The sequence below is a fragment of the Balaenoptera musculus genome, chromosome 9 (assembly GCF_009873245.2).
Source record: "Balaenoptera musculus isolate JJ_BM4_2016_0621 chromosome 9, mBalMus1.pri.v3, whole genome shotgun sequence".
NCBI classification, from domain to species: Eukaryota; Metazoa; Chordata; class Mammalia; order Artiodactyla; family Balaenopteridae; genus Balaenoptera; species Balaenoptera musculus.
Genome location: NC_045793.1, coordinates 82655717 through 82679880, shown reverse-complemented (window position 1 = coordinate 82679880; position 24164 = coordinate 82655717). Strand labels below are relative to the sequence as shown.

Sequence of the window (24164 nt, the reverse complement as noted above, 5' to 3'; positions counted from 1 at the left end):
TTTATGTAAATTATCTAAATTCTAGCAAAGAAGGTTGTGATAGAAGGAATTCTGAAAGGGTTTCATGAACAGGAAAAGAGAAATGGAAGCTAGAAAGAAATAGAAGTCAGCCGTGTGTTTTTGTTATGACAGTCTTTGGTTGAACAGCCTAGCTTACCAATGCATCCAGGTATACATTTGTCCACTGGACTTGCTTAGCTTTGTCTCCTGCTAAAACCATTGGTCTTCCCAGAACATCCAAATATTCCTATATATACATATACATAAAAAAGAGTTACGTGGTTGAAAACTAGGAATGCAGTGCTAAAAAAAAAAAAAAAAAAAACTCCACAGAGAAAAAATTATCTAGAGTTAAAAATGAAGATGGAATCAAAATTATTAAGAAAGTTAAGCATATAATCATTCAATTCCTACTTTGGGTACTCCATAAATGGTATGTCTGCATACTTAGAATCAATAATATTTGACTTATATTATTTATACAATGTATCTACCCCAGTTTTTTTTCTAGTGACAAAATATTCTCTTTCTGAGGTTCAGCCAACAATAAGTGAAATAGGTTCCTTGTGAATTGTTTTATGTTAATCTAAACTATTTAAGGCTCTGCGATTTACTGGATGGAACTACACAAATTTGAAATAATAAAGAAGCCACGTACTTGTTTTCATATCACAGATTGTTTGGCTGAAATTCAAAACTACATTTTAAACATATCAAAAAATACATGAACTACTGTGCCAAATCTAGACATCAGGCTTAAATACAGCTGCTGTTTCATTTCAAAATTCAATGTATTCAGTATTCATTTCCACAAATGCCACGTTATCTGTGCTAAATTTTGACTTAGTTTATTTTGTAGACCCTCAGTTATGTTTAGAATTAATGAGTTTAAGTAGCAATTTAGGAATATTTAAAAATAATATACATTTAAATTAACTTAATTGCTTCAATCTCCCTGGTTATTTAACAAGCATGTTTTCAACTGAATGGTTGCAGAAAAATCATCTCCTTGTTGTAAGTTGTAATAATTATTGTTTAATTTTCTATGTTGTACCTACAACTTGGAGAAACTCATTTAAATAATTTGCAATAGAACCAAGTTGAAATTATATGATGAGATTGTTAGTAAACTGATTTTATTTACTTTCTATTATGTTTTTAACATCTGAGAAGAAAAAAATACTCATATTTTTGCCTGAGTTTTGGATGTTTAAAAACACTTGGAACCTTAATGAAATGAAAACCAATACATTACCATGATACTCATCATTTTATTACAAATGGAATAGTATGAATCATTTATTCATTTTCACCCATTTTCTCCATATTGAGCATATTTAAAGCAGCGAAGAAATACCCTAGTTTGAGAAAATACTTTAAACAAGTTTTAAAAAACCATACCTGAGTATTGATCCTTATTGCTCCAATGGAAGGAATTTCATAATAATAACCTGAAATATATATATATACAGATTTATACATATAAACATTATGATAAAATAAAGGACCACAAAGTTATTTTATGGCTTTGTAGGAGACACTGAGCACTTCTAATTGAGCAAACACTAAAATATCAACATCACTGATAAATCTGGAAAATGTTTGATGAATGTATTCTCATAGCAAATATACAGGCTTTATGAGAAATAACACTACATTTCTCAGATTGTATAAAACAAATGTTATTTTTCTACAAAGCAGTAGGGAACCTGGTATCATTAAAATTTTTTTTCATTGAAGAAATTATTAAAAATACACAATGATGGGTATCTAACAATTATTATATTCATATAAAATACCTGCCTAAAAATAGCTTTCAGAATAAATCTACGTTCTTTTTATTGCCATGTGGCATTTTTGAAATAACATGGTTTTTTGGTCTGAGTATAAAAGTAATATAGGTTCACTACACAAAGTCTGAATTACCTAGGAATGTATAAGAAGACATTTAAAGAAACAATAATTTAACCACTCAGAGAAAAAAATGTGCATATTGTGTCACACTTCCTGATATCTAAGTTTTACATAATTCAGATATTGTTTCATTCTTAATTCTTCATGTCAAGTTATATTTGATAAGCATCATTAGTATCATGCAATAAAATATACTCCTTTATAAATGTACAATATGATCAGATGTCTGCATTTTAATGTAATGTAACACTAATATCAAAGTTTCTTATGTGTGTGTTTTTTTAATAGAAAACATCTTCAGCATCTTATTCTTGCCTTGATTCCTATAAAAAATTAGCTATAACTTTAGAGTATTTTAAATGATAATATGTAGAACTAACAACTACCAAATTCTTCTTCTTATAATAAACTGTGGTCAAGTAAACAGACTTGTTACCTTTATTTTCACAGGCCATCCACTGAATAGGTCCTCTGTCATAATTATGTTGACCAACTGAAAATGTGAATACACGTACCTGGTGAATTGAAAAATGGGTATCTGTTAGGCTGCATAAAATTTAATTGAAAGGCAAAACAAAAGAACTAAAATAAAAAACATGTAAAAGCATGGTTTTCAGTTAATTAATGTGACAAGAAGAATTGAGGCCACTAAATCACTCAGGAAGGCACCAGAGAGAAACCACATAATCTACTGTAAATATAGACTTCAGTTACTGAATTTAAGTTAGTACTTGGGTGCCCTGCACCATATGTCAATCCTGTGGCAGGATCATGACTAAGGTTTCATTAGTAGAAATGGCATCTTTCAGGTTCAACCCAACTTCACCTGTCTCACTTGGTTAAGACATATTATTCACATATTTAGTCACTGCAAAGAAAAAAAAAAAAGTCCTATTTCATAGGTATGAGATTATAAAAATGTATATAGAAAGGTGGTCATTATACTTTTAGTTGCTTAGGGCATTATACTTAATGATGGTTTCACTACTTTCACATAATAGAAATATTTAGGATGTACATGTATGATTATGATGTTAATCATATTACTTACTTTCTATAAAAGATGACTGGCATATATGATAAATATTTTAAGCTCCTAGCATTTTTAAAAAGAATCAAAATATTGACTATTTCTAATATATAATATGCAAATGTTTAAAAATTTAATTGAGATAGTGTTTAATTATAGTAATTTATATATTCATTGGAAGCCACTGAATTTAAATAGTATAAAAGCATAGAAGATAAATTCAATGATGTCAATGAGTATTTAATAAAATGGCTATTTGACTTATATCGATTTTTACCAATTTAGTAATCTAAGTAAACAGGTACTGTAAGTTCATCATTTTAGCTTTTTCTAAAGATAAACATGCAGAAAATCACTTTTCCATGAATTTATGGTCTGGTTTGAACTATGTTAAGAGCTTTTCCCTAATTCATGTCGATTGTTTGAATTGACATTTTCTAACCGTTTCATCTGTTTCATCTTTTGCACAACTGCAGAGCACAAACCTCAAAAGAGATTTCACATCTGTTCTCTGTTCTTTTGCTGGTCTTGACTGCACCGAGATCACATCATGACAATCCTTGCCCTCAAATGTACATCAGGGATGTTGTTTCACTTGTAAAGTTTTACGTGAGCCACCCTTAGGTCGTCCGGGTTTGCCTCGGCTAGTTATGTAGGAAGCCATACGTCAGAGTTTTAATCACCTCAAATTGTAAGGACAAATGACTGGTTCTAGTTTAACAGAAGTTGGTGACACCCACCTCTCTCTCTCTCAATCCCTCAAAATGCAAAATGCAGCCTCATTTCCTTAAAATCTTCAATTGGGTCATTTTGGGGGCTATGTATTTCAATGTAGCGTCACTACTTACATCATAAAACTTACGCCTAAATGGAAATATTTTTATAAACAGGTTGGCAACCCTACTAACAGTTCAATTTAACTGCCATACCTTAAAAAACTGTCACGCGAATTCAGGGCAGGGAAACAATCAAGATGCTCCAGAAAGCACTTGGGGATGGCTTTCATAATTAACATTTGAAAGCATGTCTCACACTTTTAAAGCACTGCTTTATCTGGTCGCTCCTCTTACCAAGACAGCGTTCCAGTTAAATGTTTTCCATAGAAAACTTTTCAGTACAAAGAAATAAATAATAAGACTAAATGAATTATTATATCTACATCCCTAGAAATCAAGCATTTCTAATAACAAAGAGGCTACACTTAGACACACACTATGTGATTATTTTGACTGATGTTATTCATTAAATAGTCCAAATAAACACAACTCAGCCAAAAAACATACTAGTAAAACACAACCACCACCAACAAAACTTGTTGTTTTATTTGTTTTGCTACAAAAGTTTTGCCTGACCCCCATCGTTGGCCTCCATGGAGACCTCAGAGGTTGTTCAAATTAAGGAATTCCGCATCAGAGCTGGGTGTCGAAGTGTACATTGTCATAATTAATTATAATTTAATAAAATTTTACTGCACACTAGGCTTTTTTTTTTCTCTCTCTTTATTCATTTATCACATAGGTCCTTCCCTGGCTATTTGAATATAGGCTGCATTAACTGATTGAATCATTCCCATATTACAAATATATAATTTTTACCGCTTTCTCAGTTGTGCCACAATGAAGAGTTGTGACACGTGGACGTTCAGCTGCGGCACGCACGCGGGATCTAGTTCCCCGACCAGGGATCGGGAACCCGGGCCCCCTGCATTGACAGCATGGAGTCTTACCCACTGGACCACCTGGGAAGTCCCTAGACATTTTTTTTTTCTTTTTTTTAAAAAAGATTGATTGATTGATTGTTTGATTGATTGATTGCTATGTTGGGTCTTCGTTTCTGTGCTAGGGGCTTTCTCTAGTTGCGGCAAGCGGGGGCCACTCTTCATCGCGGTGTGCGGGCCTCTCACTGTCACGGCCTCTCTTGTTGCGGAGCACAGGCTCCAGACGCGCAGGCTCAGTAATTGTGGCTCGCGGGCCCAGCTGCTCCGCAGCATGTGGGATCTTCCCTGACCAGGGCTCGAACCCGTGTCCCCTGCATTGGCAGGCAGATTCTCAACCACTGTGCCACCAGGGAAGCCCCCTAGACACTTTTAAAGACATTATTTTTCTGAAATTTTCCTACCAATGGTTACTAAAATCTTAAAATTTACAAATTCAACCTTTCTATAGTTTCAGCAACTGCCTTACCATTACAATATTTACAAAATCTTTCTAATATATCTAAAATGCTTATTTTTCTCTTGGGGGATATACACATACACACAAAACATATGCATGTAAAAATTTAATGATTTTATAGATTATCTTAGAATTTTCTAAAATGATTTTATAAATATATATTTTGTTGAGAAAATTTTAATATAAACCACTCACACTTTTTAATTCTTTATACGACAGTGAAAAAATCAACATAAACATTACTTCAATCGCATGTGCTGTACCCATGCTGAATTTGGCTTTGCTTTACACTTTTTAGCTAATTATGTAATAAGGACTTTAACTTCATTGATTTCATAAGGAGGTGTGATATTCAACATTTCATAGTGCATGTACACAATGAATTGGTGAAATTTGATTATTTTTGTATCCTAACTTTCCACTTGGAGTTTTAGATAGTTTCATTCTTCCTATTCCACACTATATTACTGCCACCCCGTGGAAGAGTTAATGAACTAACTAAAATTCCAGATGCCAAATCCACAGAGATGATTGCTATCCCCTCATTCTTCTGGTGTTTTTCACTTCTTTAAGTGTACCATTCTTCCTTAGCTATAATTCTGGGGAAAGGAAAAAATAAAGTGATTCCTTGAAATAGGCATGATTTAGAAATTAAGGTATATTACATTCTCAAAGATGTGTAATTTTAGAGTTCTTTTCTTATTAGTGTATTTACATTATCTTACATAAAAACAAATAAAATGACATATAAAATAACTTGAAACACAATGTGCAGTCATACAAGCGAAATATTTCATCTGAAGTCTCCATTAAGCAAATTATTACTTTAAATCAGGCCTCCATTAAAGCAAAGTTAACTTTACATTGATAATTACAACATGAGATCCATGTAACAAATACATACTGGAGACTTCTGTTCTAAGTGAAATGTTCCTAGAAAATTTGCTAAATGATCCTGAACTGGTTGATTTTAGGCCATGTTTCAGAATGTTCAGCTCTGTGAGGGTTATATATGAAACATACACAGTTATAGATGGCTTTGAAAAATATTCTTCATAATGCTGGAGTCTAGGTCTCTTACAGAAATAATGTGCGAAGGTAGTATTGAATAAACGCTGGCTAGGGTTAAAACAGTTCCAAGATTGCACTACTGTATCTATTATAGTGCCTTATACAGAAATAGAAATAAATATTAAATGAAAAAAAATTGAATAGCTAAATGAGTGGTCTTAATGTTTTCCCAGAGGGACATAAGACAAACTTTGATATCATCTGACATATAAATCAGTTCATTATTATAATAGAGTAGAGCCAAAACCGGACTGATAGACATCTTGCATTTTATAATCTGGGTTGTTTCATATACTTATATCATGGTAAATTCATAATCTTTTTTTTTTATGTTACGCTGACTTGCTCAATGGAGATGAGCAAACTTTTTCAGGCAAATTAAAGTATGTATAATACACTTAAACCATTTATGTACTGTATTATTTCTAGAGAATGAAAATAACTCATAATTATTGACTCGTGCTTAGTTATATAAGAGTATTCATAAAATAAATTGTAATTTGAGAGCGTATTTAATAAAATTAAACTTAAAACAATTAAAAATTAGTCTCTATTATTAGTTGCAAATTTATATAATTCGGCCTTCAGTTGGTTCAAAAATCATTTTTTCTCTGAACAGAACATTATAATTCCAAGATGTAAATTTGACATGTCAAGCCTGACCTTCTTGATCAGAGAAAACTTTTAATTAACAGCAAATTGGGTTATTGATTGGTTTCTTACAATACACCACTGATTTATCCTTCAGTTCTAGACTTCCGCTACTCTGGTTTTTATTTTGTCTTGTTTGTTGAAGACTAAAATACTTGTCTTCAATTAAGATTTTTCCAAAACCACAGGGTCAACCTATTTTTAAAAGCCATAGGAATTTCTTGTTTCCCAGCAGAACCCAGTTACTGGAAACTGTCACCTCAACAATTATCAGTTACCCAGAGTTCAAGTTTAATTTACAATAGGCAAATCTCCAAGGAATAATGGAAATGAGACTATGAAGAAAGAAAGCCAATAAAACTAAAATAAAAACTTCAGCTATCGACTCATGTTAGAAAAATGATGTCAGAAATGGGTTTTATTAATTTACTGTGCGTACTAAAATTTTTGGCATGAAGCCTATAAAAATACTAGATTGGACTGAATATTTTAGGAGAAAATTCTACAGTGGTTTCCATAATTCACAAGTGTATCAGAATCCAGAGTGTTTAAAATAACCTACATCTCTAGTTTTATAGCATTATGAAATAAATAAAAGTGTCCAAATGCATCTTTCACACTTAATTTATTTTATAAAGCCCAGCGATCTGAAAGGTTCTTACAAGCCTGCAAAGATCTGATGGCTTAGTTTAATCCATCTTAGCCTCTTAAGGCTGTGAGAAATATGTCCCTTAGCAGTAAAGCCTTGCTATCTGACCAGAAGGAAAGATCCTGGGTGGGCAAATGATGATTGGCATGGCCACAAGGCTGCCCTGGAGAGAGAGACACACACAACCAGACGGCGCATTCCACATGAGGTTATGAAATTTGGACTGTAGATCATTTAAATGACTGACTTTGCCACTTAGTAGCTGTTTAACTTTCAACAAGTTCCTTAACGTCTCAAATTTTGGTTTTATTTCCAAAATGGGGATGATGTTGATGGTAATAAACATCTTTTGTCATATGGTTATTACAATTGTGAATGAAGTAATACATGAAAATCTTTTGTATTGTATGGAAAATAATAAGAACAATAAATATTATCTATGGTAATAAAGATGACCATGATGATGATGGTGACTACAATTGTCTCCTACAGTCAAGCTATCAGAATTCAATGAGGTAACATTTTCCATTAGTGGGATACTAGCCTTTCGTGCCTTAAAAAGAACTTAAAATAACTTGAAGTAACACCTTCCCAAAGGAACAAACTTGGCTTGCTTTATTACATTTTAGCAATAAACTCCAAAGAAAAGGAGCCAATATTGTCTAAATGCCATTGTGTCCATATAAGATATATCTGCATGGAATTGCCCAGGGTCTGATGAAGGCAAGAATTTCATAAGTGACCTTTGAATTAGTCTGAGTAAATCACACAAAGCAACTTTAAAAAAGGAAAACAAAATGCAGTAGGTTTTGCCTACATGATCTTAAAGCACCAAGCAGATATTTCTCTCACATCTCTTGCATGTGCGTACGTAACATAGATACATGCCTCAGGATTATGTCGGTGTTTAAAATTTTTAACAATTATAATGAATCACCCTTGCATTATCAGATTATAAGGAAGTAATTTTGGGTTTCCCTTCCCTCTGCATACATTTATAGTACTTGACACAGGAGGAATAAGCTATGGACGCATTTCATTTCCAAGCAGTTATAGCTCTGCAAAGACTATTGTCAGCAGAGGCCAGGAAATCAGCAATATACTGATTTATTTCAGGTGTTCTTCTTGGGTAATGCTAAATACTTCACTGACACTAATTATGAGAATACTCATGAAAAACTACGTGTTGGACTGGTGAGGGTGAATGGAGAGGTGCCATCAATACAATAGTTTTTTTATATAAACTTAAGCCCTCCCTACTTACTTATAAGATGACATATCCAAGAGTGGAACATAAATTTTACTCTACATTCCACTTATAAGGAAAAAATTGTTTTAAATTATTTGCTTTTAAAAGAGCAAAGCTATTGAGTTTTTTAACATTTATGAATGTTTTATAGTTTACCTTCGAGCTTATTTATTGCATATTTATATTTACTTATGCTGGGCATCCTCAGGAAATATACTTAGCAACTGCTGTGCGTCAAGCCCTTGCTAGCCTCTAAGGAGTCAATGGTAGGTTTACAAACTAACACAACCCCTAGTTCATGGAGCTTTTAATAGAGGAGAGTTCAAGATAACAGGTGAATAAGTACATAATTAAAATAATAAAAAATGTAATCTGGGAGAAAGAAAACAAAGAGGAAAGATGGTGCTGATATAGAGAATGAAAAAGAAGGTGTGTGGGGAAAGGAGACCACACTAGAAAGACCGAGCAGGGAAGACCTCTGCGCAGAGACACACAGCAAGCAGAGTTCTCAATCTGAGAAGGCAGCCACAGAAAAAGCAGAACAGAGTGCCTCTCCTGGTAGAATGGTTTCACACAAACAAAAGGCAATCCCAATTTTAGGTGGCACAATTCTACCTAGAAATTATTTCGAGTGCATTTTTTGCACTCTATGGCTTAAGTCTTGCAATATATTTTGTGCTTAATGTAATACTTATTCTCATTTTTCACTGGATTTGTTTTAGCTACTAAATTAAGGACTCTGTAAAATGTATGGAAGTAATATTACTCAGACCTGAAGAGAATGTACCTGATAATATTTTCCTTAGTTTAGGCAATGAATTATCAACAGTAATTTTATTCTAAGAAAGCAAATGTAAATAAATCTGTCAGAGAGAAGGACACATACACACATGCACACGCACACACACACATGCATTTTAAATTGATCATCTCTCTATTGGGCCAGTGTTACTTGTAATTATTGTTTTCAGCTATACCGTAAGTCCAGCATACATAATATATTTGGTTTTTAGAACACAGGTACAGTTCCTAATCTAAAGCTGAAAAATCTTTTGGAAACTGTTGAAAGTGCCAAAATACATGAAATGAAACTTTTTAGAAGCAGTGTATTTGTTAAACAGTATTAAATATTCTACAAGTCTGAATGCCCTTCATCATCACATGTTTGAACATTCCTTCCAAAGGCTTCATTCTTTCCTGTTGGAGAAGCCAGGCAGAGACAATTGAGAAGGCAATGAATTATTTGCCATGAATTATTTTCCCTACCATCTGTTGAAAAAGTAATTGACAGTTTTCACTCTTATTGTATAAAACACATATGCAGATTCAGCCATTTGGGATTTGATTTAGATTTTTGTAGCCTATAAATTATTTCTATTTTGGATCTGACAAAAAAATAGAAAAGACTGCCAGTCATTTTTCAAAGAATTAAAAAAAATAATGCATCTATTGTCAGGCAATTATAACTTAAGCTATGCATTCTTTATTTTAAAAACTATTCCACATCTATCATATGCTTTTTTCCCATTTGTTCTTCTCTTTCGATTTACTAGTTATTTTGAAATTTTCATTTTATAGATTTTGAATGCCTTTTTATTTTTGATTAATTCTGAGAATTAACCTAAGAGTCCGAGAACTATTTTCTAGCTGGCTAGACAATCTTAGGTGTGTACTGCTAACCAAAATCCCTTTGCTATTATACAGAAAATCAAATATCTTTAATTTTCCTAGGTCTGGGAATTATCTTTCAACTCTGTGTCTGGTTTTACTTTCCTTTATTCAGTTGTTTGCACTCTACGATAAGAGTTCATTTTGGTTTTGGCACCATTTTTAAGGAAGTCTCGTACACATGGGTGAGCCCTAAGGAATGGCATAGTTGCAGGTAAAGATTAGAAAGTGAATGCATTTTAATGTGGAACAGCTGTGTGAGGAGATTACCATGGACTCAGTTTTAAACTGTACCTATCTATAATCAGGTAGATTAATTCCCAAGAGTAAAACATTTCAAAAGAACCCAAACATTTTGTTCTAATTCTTAAACCTTTTGGCCTCATTAAATTGTGCTGTATATCTGCAGCCTCATTCATCAGCTCTCTGGATGTACCTCATCACACCTACCTGGGTTGCTCTGAATGATTTCTAATGTCATCTGGATGAAAAATGACTTCAAATGAATCATTCAGCAGCCACATTAATGTCAAGCAAGAGGCTTGGGGAGAAAGTAGGATTCAAAGAGTAGTTTTCAGATTTTTTTCTTAAAAAGCTCTCCAAACTTTGTGACTTTGTAATTTTGATATTTTTAAGCTACAACTGAACTTCTCTCTTGAAGAGCATGCTTTAAAATAAAGTTATAATCGAATAAAAATTTTTTTAAAGTATTGAAAGTTTTTATTTTACTAACTCTATCAAATTCAGTTTTATACATCAGCCATTTGAAAGATGTGTTTAGTGAAGTTCTGAGTTGATAAACTTATTATGTAATATATGAATTTTGCAGGTAAAGAATTGGTCTGTCATACCCATACCCATCCTTAGATGACAAAGAGAGACAATGATCTTCCATATCAGTGTCTGTGGCAGCAAATCTCTCAGACTGGGTGGATGAATGGAAGGTATAGAAAAGTCTGAATAAGGAGGGAAAGTTAGAAAGGGTTTGACAATTCACCCAAAACCCTTTGAAGCCATGTTTGAAGATGGTAGAAAAAACCTCTCTTATACATATACACACTGTTTTTAGTAGGTACATTTACACACTATTTGCACAGGTACACCCTTGGCATAAACAATTAACTATGTAAATGTCTTGACAAAGTACAAATACACTCAAAAATATAAGTGAATTAAAAGTGGTTGTCTGCCATAATCTATTTTCACTGTTAGTGGACACAGAACATACAAATACCAAGAGACAAATTTTGTGTTTAATGTGGTTTTCCCACATTAGGAAATTCGAAAAGCCATTGAACTTGAAATAAAGTGCATATGAAATGTGGTACAACAATGTTTCCAGAAATATAATTCCTACTTGTCCAATTCAGATATCTGTGCTCTGTATCTCTCTCAATCCCTCCTCTTTCAAGGGTCTCCATCAATTATCCTTTCTCTGTTTTGTAACTATAAGCTTTCTTGTCTGGGTATCCCTTTACTAACCTTAACATATAATAATGATTTGGCTCTTCCATCTTTAAAACAACAAAATGTATGCATGCACATATGTGTGTGTGCACAGCTTCACCCAGAATTGACTGTCTTATTTTTTTCCTAGTATTTCTTAGCAAATTTGTGAAGATTTTAGAAAAATTAGTTTATGTTCAGATTTCTACTTCCTCATGCCTTAAGCACTTCTCAACTACCTGTCGGAATTTACTCATTGAACTTTACATAAGAGAGCTAAGCCAAAGTTACACACATGGTCCCTTGTTCCTGGAGATACGATGGACAGAAGGAATGTCCATTTAAAACAGATATAAATATGTGTGCATATATCTATGTATGTAAGTACGTATACATGTATGAGTGTGTATCACAGAACTTTGCTACACCACTGAAATTAGACTCACATAAAAAATGTAGTATCTAATTCCAAGGACATCTTAACTTTTCTTAGCTAATCATACACTTATTTTAAAATCACAGAAACTAAGCACTGACTACTTAATTTTCAAAGTTGCTTTGGAATTCACAAAAATTATATGTCCTTAGGAGAAGTGTGTGTCCTTAAAGCACAGCAACATTCACAGGCAAACAGCAAGATTGTTGAGTAAGATTAGATTCATCAGTTTTACAAAAATGAATTCAATATGAATAATTTCTTATGTGGTTTATTTAGCATGTTGCAAAATGCCTTTGTTTAAAACGTGGAGTTCCTATAAAAGGTGAACGGGATGAGAAGCAGTGTTTCAAGATAATAATATTTAGATTGGACATTTTTAGGATATATACATAGAAAAATGATTTTCAACTAGTTAATTCTTCATATATTCAATCAACTGAACAATTTGTGAAAACAGGGGGTAGAATACAATTGTCTTCCTTATGGCATAAAACCTCTTATATTTTAAAAAAAGGAAAACAATAAACTTATGATATGCCTCTAAGACATATTATTGTGTTAATTCTATATACAAACAGAGTTCAGAGAGAGAAAGAAAAAAAGTTTAGATGAAAATTTCTTCTCTTTTTATACATTTAAATTCTTTTATTTAAACCTGTTAAAGTTTTTTTCTACTCTTTGAAATCAGAATATATCTTAGGCACAAATTATGATATAGATTGTAACATTCATTGCCATATTTGTTTAAGAAACTTCCTTTTTGAAGAAAAATATCCAGAGGTGAATGATATTCCTGCTGGTTGGTTCAGATGATATCAAAATTAAAGAAAAGATTTATCTAAACTTATATTCATTAAAAAATGAAAAGTAGTGGGGCTTGCACTTATATACCTCTATCACAAAATAATAAAATATACTTGAAATTATGACTATAAGACGCTAAGAAGTCTCTTCCAAATTATCAGTGTATGAGTAATTAGTAGAATATTGAGATAAATGTATTATATTAATAGAGTTCAATTTGGGCTAAATTTATTTTATTACATTTGAGTTCTTCAAAACATGGTAATGTTACATTATTGAGAATATTTAAATAAGCAAAATAGTCCTTACTCCAGGTTATGTTTTACAATTATGAATTTGTTCTATAACAGAAATCATGCTTCCAACTTTTGTTAGACATACTCAAGTTACTTATTGCCACGTATTGAGAACTATCTCTGAATCTGTGCTCTCTGCAGGATGCTGAGAGTTCAAAGTTAAACAATACAAAGGCCCAGTCTTGTAGGACCTTGTCATCTAGAGAGGGAACAGAGAAGAGATTTTGTGGGTAGAATACAGTGTGAGGGATGCGTAGGGCTGAATACACTGTGCTATATGGGATCAGAGCACGAGCCTGAAGTGGGAGGAAAGCGTCAGGAACATCCTTCAGGGGGTGATGATTGCCCAGGATTCTGAACAATGAGTAGCAGTTACTAAATAAAGTAAGTAATGCAACACTACATCTTAGGTTAATACATCTGTATCTTCCCATTACTTTTCATTCTACTGATGTTTTTGAAACAAATATTCACAAAATCAAGTTACCATTTGAAAATATTCAGTCTATTAACAGTTCAGTCCATTTATCAACTTTTTCAAAAGGAATGGCTCTTCTGTATAATCAAAGTCACTAGGTGTTTTAAAAATAACTTAACCCTTGCATTAAACTTATGTCATATGACATTATACTTTAATAGCATACGCAATATCAAAGAGTTGAGTATTAAAAAATTTTGTGAATAATTTGAAGTTATATGTATTGGGTTGGGCAAAAAGGTCGCTCGGTTAATGAATATGTTGTTCAATAAAGTTCCTAGTGAAAATGAAAAACGTGTCTTTTATTTTTACTTAAAACTGAACGAACTTTTTGGCCAGCCCAATATGTCTATGTTTTCAACTCGAATCATTTTTAAAGTACCTAAGGGTGTTTCAGAGTGTCCCAGATTTTTCCATTAATACTCTACCCTATTATTCACAATATTTTGCCTGCCAAAATATATAACTTACGTATATTTACCTAAATGTATTAATATACATTTTTTTCTCTTTTTAATTCCTCAGATGCATATAAAACAATTCATTAGTTAATGACGAGTCACACCTCTCAAAATGGTAAAAATTTCAATTAAAAGCAAAGTAAATTGGCATTTTACCCTTAAGAGTCCCCTTGTGAAACATACAATTTCTGCTGAAATTTTGGAAACACAAGATATAGGTTATAATTTTTCATTACTTATTTATGGATCCTTAGCATTTTAAGAAACCAAGTTGAGAATCATTGTTCTTTTATAAAATATGGAGAGTCAGTCAGAAAATTGAAATAAGCTGATAGTAGCAGTGCCAGAAAAAATAGTTACATTTGATATTTTCCACACTATCAGTAGGTTCAGCCACATGGGTGAACTTTCAAAACAGGTCTTTCTACAATACTTTCCTCTGCAGGAGAACAAACAAAGAAACAAATATATTCCTATATAGGCTTCTATAAGTTCAAATTATTTTATTAATGAATTAGTCATAAGGTACTTATGAATCTCACAGAAGATATCTAACATTTAATTCAGTGATTAGCTTATAATCCATCTGTATGACTTTATAATCAGCACACTAATGTATTAACCAAAAATGTCTTCCCTCACCACCCCCACCACTCTCTCTTTAAAAACCACCTAAATTACTATTAAATTTAAAACACTGGAAAAATTACACTCACTTTTTTGTCTTTGTTGTATTTGGTAAATATCTCCTGAGCTCTCTCTTCTCCTCCATCCGTGAACAACATGATAATCTTATTGCAGTTGGCTCTAGACACATTATACTGTTAAAAAAAAATGTATATCATTCATAATAAAAGGTAGGGAGTATAAAAGCAATATGGAAAGAGCATGCACAGGTTGCAAGTAATGACTGAAGTATCTGCTCAATAAGTCAATTCTAAGAAACGGTTCCTGGATCAAGCCAGGCCTACGCATCCCTACACAGGGGCTCTGCCTCATTCCCAACACCCACGGGTCTCCCTTCCTTCGGGCTTCTGATCAAATGTCACCTTACCAGTGAGGACTTTCCTGACAACTTTCCCCTCCCAGGCTGTATTTTTCTCCATAGCATTTCCCATTTGTTTACATGTAGTATATATTTTATTTGTCTTTTTATTATTGGCTTCTCCCAATAGAATGTTAAATGCCAAAAGGGCATAAACTTGTGTCGTTTTTGTTCAGTGTTGTTTCCTTGCCTAGATGAATGCCTAGCACATAATAACCTCTCAGTAGTTAATTAATAAATGGGTTTTAAATTAATTAATGGCCATGATGTCAATTTTATACCCCCTATAATTTACACCAGAAACAAAGAAATAATATTAATAAAATGTGCATAACTTTTCACATATATTTTCAATCTATTCACAAACATTTGTTCCTCTTTTCCCTCCTTCATCTTACTTTATTCACTTTACATTTCTGAAATTGCAGTGTTGATCCCTAATGCCCAGTGCTCTTTCATATCTTTGTAAATGTCGACACCTACTTCCACAATATTCTCCTATCTGCTCGCAAGCAGCCACACATATTCTAATCCTGAAAGACTCAATTCCAGTGGTAAATCCTTTCTTACACTTTCTTTAAGGTCCCCAAAGAGGTGGATTTAGGTAAACAATGGATTAGCATCAAAGGGCCATGAAAATGCACAATTAATTTAGAAAGCTGTATTTCTTTGAGGTCTGAAATTATCATCTCAGCCTTTCTACTGTTGTGAAATGTGTTTGTGAAAGTGTTGAGAACAAAAGATTCACACTAATTTGTGAATGCTCAGCTTCTTCAAAAATGTCAACCCTCTAGTTCAGCAATATTCAAAGGAGATACAATGTGAGCCTAATTTGTAATTTTAAACCTCTAACGGCCACATTAAAGAAAGTAAAAAGAAATATCTGAAATTCTAATAACATATTTAACTCAGTCATTCAAAAATGTTATCAATTCAACATCAAATCAATATAAAAGTTATTGAGATAATATACTTTTTATCTTTCATAGTAAGTACTAAAATTTCAGTGTGTACTTGTAACACATCTCAGTTCAGACCAGGCACATTTCAAGTGCGCAACACCTATTTGTGATCATGGTTATCACACTGGACAGCACAGTCTTGGTCTTTAAGTGACTAATACATTTTTTAAAAAATCACCAATTCTCCCATAGTATTTAAGCTTATTGAAGGTCCCTATTCCTATTTGTCAAAAAAGGTAAATACCATTTCCTGTGGAAAAGTTAATGAAGACAACATTTTGCTTTACTGATGAAAAGATCCTGTTTCATATATTCTTACCCCGTTGACTAGGCCATTAGACCATGGGGAGTTAAGGCTTTTAACCAAGCATTGTGAAAACTCAAGTATTAACTAATACAATTTATCACATTCAAGCACCATTCTTATTTTTGAAGATAATTATCTGAAAATATGACCATACAAAAATTTACATATTTTATCATCAAAATAATTTTGTGAAAGATGTTGAAGTCCCTTAAACTAAAATTAGTTTCTCTGATGACCTGTGTTTTCTATTTGTGTATGTAAAATGGGCAAAATAATATTTACCTAAAGGACTGTCTCAGAAAAGTGATAAAGTTTTTAGAACAGAACTTGGTTTCATTTTTTGAAGTAGTGGAGGTATTATTATTATTATTATCACTAAATACAAGTATCAAAGTTACTTTTAGCACATTGAGTCTTGCTGATCTTTCGTAAGACACCCACAAAAAAGAGGAACGCAGAAATGTTGTGTTTTCAACATCATTCTTCCTCAGGACTTGTGGGAAAGCAGAGTCTATCTCAGCAATTTTTCATTGGGTTTGCAGCTGTCTAAAGAATCACACAGTCACAACAAGTATACGTAACTGGCTTGGAAGGAACTAAGCAAAGGAAAGAAATTGATTATGTCAATAAAAATACAACAGCTAGAGCTGGTAATCTACTTTAATATGGTATTTCATGACACACTGTTGTATCTCTGTGTGGCCAGTATGTAGCACAGCATCTATCATATGCACTCAATAAAATTTTTTTGGAAAAATGCATCTCAGTATATTTGTCAGTATTTTATGAAATGCTAACTGAAGACTAATTCAAATCTTAATGTCTAATTCTATTTGACACTTGGTTCAGTGATCTTAAGGGTAAACCTGGCCGGGACAAACAAAAGAGAAGGAATGGCATTGCGTGATGAGAAAAAGACTAGAAGTGTCTGAAAGAGGTAACAGAACATGCTTCAGCTGAATAAGGCAAGCCATGGCATTTGGGAAAATTATTTTAAAATGAAGAATTGCAATACCTAAGGGACATGTGGAAAGCAAAATACATGAGGTTTACTATTGAGGACATATTAAAAATCATTTATAACTTTGGTAAAGGCAGTGGGAGAGGCCAACAGGAGTTAGATCATATTTTATCAGCAACTAATAATGAACGTGGGAGGTAACGTGGCCCCTCTACATGACTGCCTCTGAAATAGTACATTAGGCTTGAGACTCCTCCTCATCATTTCACAACGGAAACCTGAATAGGAGGGAATGAGTGAGGCCAGTTAACAACTCTAAGAGGAATAATTAAAATGCCAAGATCTAGAAAACTTGATTATTGACTCAAGAGAAAAAAGTTAATATAAAAACCTTTCACATTCCTTTACTACAGAAAGAATATATCCCACTCGATCAATTATGCTTGAATTTCAAAGTTTTGAGTTTTTATTTTTTTATTAATAAACATACATTATTTAATAATCATATGCATTTTACCAAAGTTCATTTCCCCTGAAAACTGTAGTGTGGAACTTCTTTGCTTTTCTAACTCCTTACTTGCTTATCTAATGGTGTCTAAAAAAATATCACTACCTCAAACTCCAAATAACTGAAAATTCTACTCTCACATTCCCTCTCTGTAGACTCCTGTGCCACCATCCACCTAGTTTTCCAGTTCAGAGAACTTGGAATCACCCCCTCCCCCTCCCAGGACCCCTCCTACCCACCCAATCAGGTCACTCGCCTTAACATCTCTGCACGTCTAGTCCAACACCAGGATTTCTACAATAGCTTCTTAACGTAGAACACTCGTCAGACCATGTCATTCTCCTACCACAAACTTTTCATTTGCCCCTACACACTTCATTTAAAGGCAGCTCATGGTCTTTCCATTTCCATCACCTCTCCACTACTGCTTATGGCCCAGCCATACCAATCCACCTGCAATTCTTTCAATGTGCATGACACCCCATGCTTCTGTGCCTTTGTCGATGCTGTTCATTTTATCTCCCTCACCACCTACCTAGATTCAACTCATTCTTCAAAATCCTGTTTTCAAGGAAGTGCAACAATTTTCTGACCTCCTTTGGGTAAGTTGAGCCCCCTTCCCCAAGCTGCTCCGAGCAAACACACTGTGAATACCCTGTAACAGCACTAACACGTTATATGAGAAATGATGATTTAGCATGTTATGCTCGACCTTCTGGAGAGCAAATGGTTTTGTTTATGTCTGGAATTTCAGCAATAGCACTGTGACAGGATAAACTGTGAGGCACTCAATAAATATTGGCTGAATGAACAAATCAACGAGTCATCACCCAATCAGAGATCTTGAAAACTGTTTAGAAGATTTACTTCGGGAACAATGAAATCAAGTTTGCAGAAAAGACCAAATATAAGGGCTTATTTAGTGACTCAGCAAATATGATAGGAATTATGTGCTGATTCTGTCCCAGCCACATGCTAGTTATTAATTAATTATAACACCAACTCAACAGCCTACAGTCTCATGTGCTTTTCTATGTGGTTTGCTATGTCCACAGAGTCTGTGGACATTCTTTACACAACCCCAGTTAGGAAACCAAGGCAGAGAGATGTTAGGTCCATACTCTGAACCATTGCAATAATATTGCTTCAGAAGAGATACAAACCTGAATGACAGCTCCTGCTTTCAAATAGTTCAAATGAAACAGACAACACGGCCATTTGAAAATACTAGTCCGCAGTGTGAGATTCATGTTATAATACTGTTATGATATGGGACAGGGAGTAGGTGTGCCAGAGTCTAAAAGCCTAACTATAGACATCGATGATTCATTCAAGGGAATTTTCTTTTTGGAAGGAATTTCTGCTCTTCCTGTCTACCTTGATGTTAACCATTGGACCTTTCTGTATATTTAGGAACAACCTGAAGACTCAAACTAGATGTTTAAAACTGAAATATTTCCAGAAACCTTTTGATGATTGAGAGCACAAGTTTCCAAATAAATACAGTACTAACTGAGATAAGACAAAAGAGATGATATTCTAAATGTGCCAACTAAGTTTCCAGTGCTTCTTCAAAATTAAATAATTACCTTACAAATGTATTTTTTAAACATAGTTTGAAAAAAGAGGGTAGAAGAAAATATCTAAAAGAAAAAGAAAATCTACATTTTGTATACCTTATGAATTTTGGATTTAAAAATTTAAAAAGTTCAAACATTTCTACTGCCTAGACACATCTGCTTTCTAAACGAATGAAAAACAGAACTGTTATCTAACCCTACAGAGCTGTAACTACCAGGATACTGAAATTCAGATCCTACAATTCAATAATAAAAGACAAAAGGGGGTAGTATTAATACTTACATTAAGCAGCTGTTCAAAAGCAAAACTAAAGCCCTTCTTATAATCTGTGATTCCTTTCGCTGTGATATTATTCACTGCATCTTTCAGCACTTTCTTATTTCTTACATTTGCTTGGACGAGGTGCTGAAAACAGCTTACATCCTGGGCATTGCTGTTAAACTGCAAAAGATAAAAAGGTAAATGTATAAACCAACATTAAAATCAATCATGCAATTTTTACTGAATTTGTGTTATACTTCTCAATCCTTCTGCATTGCTTTCTCTTTCAAAAAGAAAAGTGAGTAGGTTGGTCACAGAAGTGCACTAAAGATCAAACAGTAATTTTCATCCACGCCCCAACCCCTACTGTATTAGCCTGTCGCTTATTGACACTTTCCTGAACCTAGCTTGGTTTCCCTGATTATAAATTTGGGATTTGAGTTATGTGAGGTCCCTCCCAGCTCTCAAATTTTATGAGCATTTAGATTCCAAAAAAAAAAAAAAAACCCACAAGACTCTCAACAAACAATGAAATATATTCAGAATGCAGAAATGATATGATGATGCTTGCACAGAATACAGGGAGAAACTGAGCATTTTACTTGCCTCACATGAGGAAACGCTAAATGGAAAAGTGGTACACAGAATGTCAGGAACAGACGTTTAGTAAATTTGAAATTTGATGGTAGTCTTTCCATGGGGGTTAAAACAGGAAAGTAATCTGAAAGACTCAAGAACAACGAGTGGTCTTTCAGAACTATCACTCTAGAGGTTATATAGGGAATGCAGTGGGATCACAGAGGCAAGAGAAAAGGCAAGCAGGTCATGGCAGAGTTACTGCTGTGAGTGACAAGGGCCTGAACAACAAAGAGTCTGTAGGAGGAGAAAACAAACTCCAATAATATCTGCCCCAAATTGAAAATTTAAGAATGATCACCAAAGTAATTTCAGCAACCGTATAAAAAGTATTCACACAGTTCACTGGATATTTCCAAAAAGATAAGAATGCGACTCCAGCAAGAAGATCAGGGCGCTAAAATGAATGGGATCGTCCTATCATTTATTAACTGTGCTACGTGTACAAGCCCCTTAGGCTCCTGGGGCCTAGACTGTCACATCTGCAAAATGAGAATGATAAAAAAACATACTTGCTAAAAGGAAAGGGGCTGGCCAGATCAAATGTTGAAGACATTCTCAGATCAAAAGCACATAACGATTTTAATAGGTGGATCACAAGCCAAAATATATTCTTACATAAGTGATTATCTATTCTCGTAAACATAATGCATCATTCTTTTTTCTCTGAAGATCCCTGAAGCCTAGTGATAAGGTACACTGTACAATTCATCAATCCGTTAAGCAAATATTCATTGGCGGCCTGTTATATGTCCAGAGTTGTGGAAGGTGAGAGCTCTGTGCCTTCAGACATGAGGGAAGTTATGCACACACACATATATATGTATGTAAGCACTCACACGTGTTTACTTTGTGCTGCATTGACTATTTGCTCAACAAATATTAATCATTTCCTCTTTGAAAATGCGCTGCAAGTAAGTAGTATTATTACCCATGAGAAACCTTAAGCATAGTTAAATGACTTGTCCATAGTCACGTAACAAATAAGTAATAGAGAGTCAGGATTCAGACTAGCACTGTAGCAAGAGTCTGGGATTTAAACTACTCCCGCAGTGCCTCTCAACATACTACAATAAATCATGATGAGTTATGTAAAGCAATATAATCCTCATTTCTAAGGGATAATATCTGGAGAATGGGTTCTGATTCGGACTGTAAGAAGTTGGGGGAAAAATTCCCTAAGAAATGGCATTTCCTGTGATTCCACAGAAATGTTTCCTTGAAGACTATGGAGGAAGAACATTCCAGGCAGATAGAACAACACGTAAAAAGGCCCTGATGTGACAAAAAGAAAAGAAGCCTCTTAGGGAAACAAAGATGGAGAGTTTAGCTCAGTTTCATATGAGGACTAATGACATGAAATAAGCTCAGGGACGGAGGCAGGGTCTAATGGAAATGCTAAACAATTAGGCATGTATTCTCTGTCAAACGGCCAGTCACGAAAGGTTTTAAGCCAAATGCAAAATAATTTAATCTAGAACTTTAACAGCTCGCTTAGGAATTGGATGTAAGGTGAGCAAAATTCAAAGGATGGAAAATAATTAGGAGGCTATTGCGGTAACCCAGCTGAACAGACAAAGTGGCTTTGTTATTCATGGAGATGGTCCGAAAAGAGGGGTTCAAAACCTATTTTGGAGAAAGAATCACTAGCCTTTGATGGTGCACTGGGTCTGCGTTGAGTAAGAAGAGAATTCTAACATGGGCATCTGCGTGGCCGGAGGAGGGACGGGTTCAGGGACACTTGAGGATTAGCGGAGAGAAGCACACAGTTCAAGTGCGGGTGAGACTTCAGTATGTGAGATACGCAAATGAAGATGTCAAGAAACCATAACGTTGAAAGCAAGAGGCTCAGAAGTCTTGATTAAATATAAAAAACACGGAAAGCTTCAGCAGAGAAATTTGGTTTAAAACCACGTGAATAAAAGTGAAGCAGAGGAGGGGTCCCTGAGAAAACTGAGCAGGAGTAAGATCCCCTGGAGGCAGGAAGGAAGTCAGGAGACTGGACTGTCTCAGACGATGAGAGGAAAACAGTCTCAAGAAGAACACACTGCGGGGCAGAGACAGGAAAGATGAGGACTTAAAAGCACCCACTGCGCTCATCCGCGTTACACAGGCAGCGTCTGGAGGTCGGGGGGTGGGGTGGGGGGCAGTGGAACCCGATGGAGCGCGCTGAACAATGGGAGGGATTAGCCCGTGCAGAGGCAAGTCTTCAGAGCACCTCGGCTGGGAGGCAGAGAATGAACAGGGTGGTCCCTGAAGGGGTGGACTGGGGTCGAGGAGAGGCTTCTTTAAAGTGAAGGGTCACTAGACCAAGAGAGGATTTATCTTGAAGAGAGAAGGAAGAAAACGGTGCAGGCAACAGAACAGAGGTGAAAAACGAAGCTCTTGTGAAGATGGGGAAGGATGGGATACAGAGGCTCCCAGAGGAACAAGCCTGTAAGAAACCATGTATCCACTTCATTGTTCTGGGAAAGAAGAGCGAGGGCTGAGTCCCGCCGCTGGGTGTACAGAGATTTGGTGTGGGGAAATGATATTATTGCCTGTGGCTTTTGTCTCCAGTGGACCATGAAGCAAGGTCATCAGCATAAAGTAAAACAGGAGGTGGAAGGTTTGGAGAGAGTATAGATAAAACAGGAAGCAAAATGTCTTGCAAAGATAAATATTGAGTTCTTTCTCACTTTTACTTTGAACATTACTTTTGGGTACATCATATATATGAGAACAAAGCTCCAATATACTTGTTTTCAATAAAGTCAATCATTGAAAAGTCAGTATCTTCAGATCCGAATACCACTGCCTCTTCCCCCCCCCCCCCATTATTTGATAATCTGACACAATCTTATGCTACACATCCCGTTTTAAAAGAAAAAGAATGTGAGAATTCCCGTGTTAGAAAGTAAAAAAATAAAGTAAAAATAAAAAATAGATTGCCAATACATTAACGGTAAAACATCTGACCTTAAAGAATCATTAGAAATGATTACAGGAAATGTTATTATGTGATTTAATTAAATCATGAAACTTGATAAAATTACAAGTTATGCAGAAAATGAACACTGAATCATGTATTGCCCGGAGTCTTTCGGTTGGCCTTAACCTGCTTTTAACACAGAAGAGTGAAGCATCTCATTAAGTCACTTTAATACAAACTGATTAAATGTAAATTCAGTTCATTAAATACAAATTCAGTGGTGTATAACAGAAATACTACAATTATACTCATAACAAAACTCATAAATAATGCAGAGAAAGGAATAACTCACAAAGTATAAGTCCCTATGGCAAATCTTATTCTCCAAGAAAGGAATGAGAAATGTGAAAAGTTCTGACTTAGGTAAGTATATATTTCACAGACATCTTAGACTCACTTGCTTTTAGAATAGAAAAAAAAAAAAAAAGAACAGATTTACTTTCACGAACTGAAATTACAGTCTTTGGTGACATGTGTCCAGACTGTAATTTATAAACCACATATTTAATACATTAACCACCACTTAGGGCAAAAGTCTAATAATATAGCATTATACAGTTTTGAAATACTACATGGTGACTGAAAATAGATTTAAGGAGTCC

At 34.3% G+C, this 24164-nt stretch overlaps 1 protein-coding gene across 8 annotated transcripts in view; it reads right to left on the bottom strand.

Annotated features, from left to right (window-relative positions):
* CACNA2D1 (calcium voltage-gated channel auxiliary subunit alpha2delta 1) overlaps positions 1-24164 on the bottom strand; it is a 496257-nt gene that overhangs the window by 70862 nt on the left and 401231 nt on the right. For 7 of the 8 annotated variants that reach the window (XM_036863210.1, XM_036863212.1, XM_036863213.1 and 4 more), the window contains 5 exons: positions 19977-20135; positions 15047-15151; positions 2351-2429; positions 1402-1451; positions 158-247 (listed from right to left, as the gene is read on the bottom strand). In XM_036863210.1, the coding sequence (XP_036719105.1) occupies positions 158-247; positions 1402-1451; positions 2351-2429; positions 15047-15151; positions 19977-20135 (483 nt within the window). Of the gene's footprint in view, positions 1-157; positions 248-1401; positions 1452-2350; positions 2430-15042; positions 15152-19976; positions 20136-24164 lie in introns of those variants that run through there. The other variant, XR_005021203.1, reaches the window with a different exon arrangement.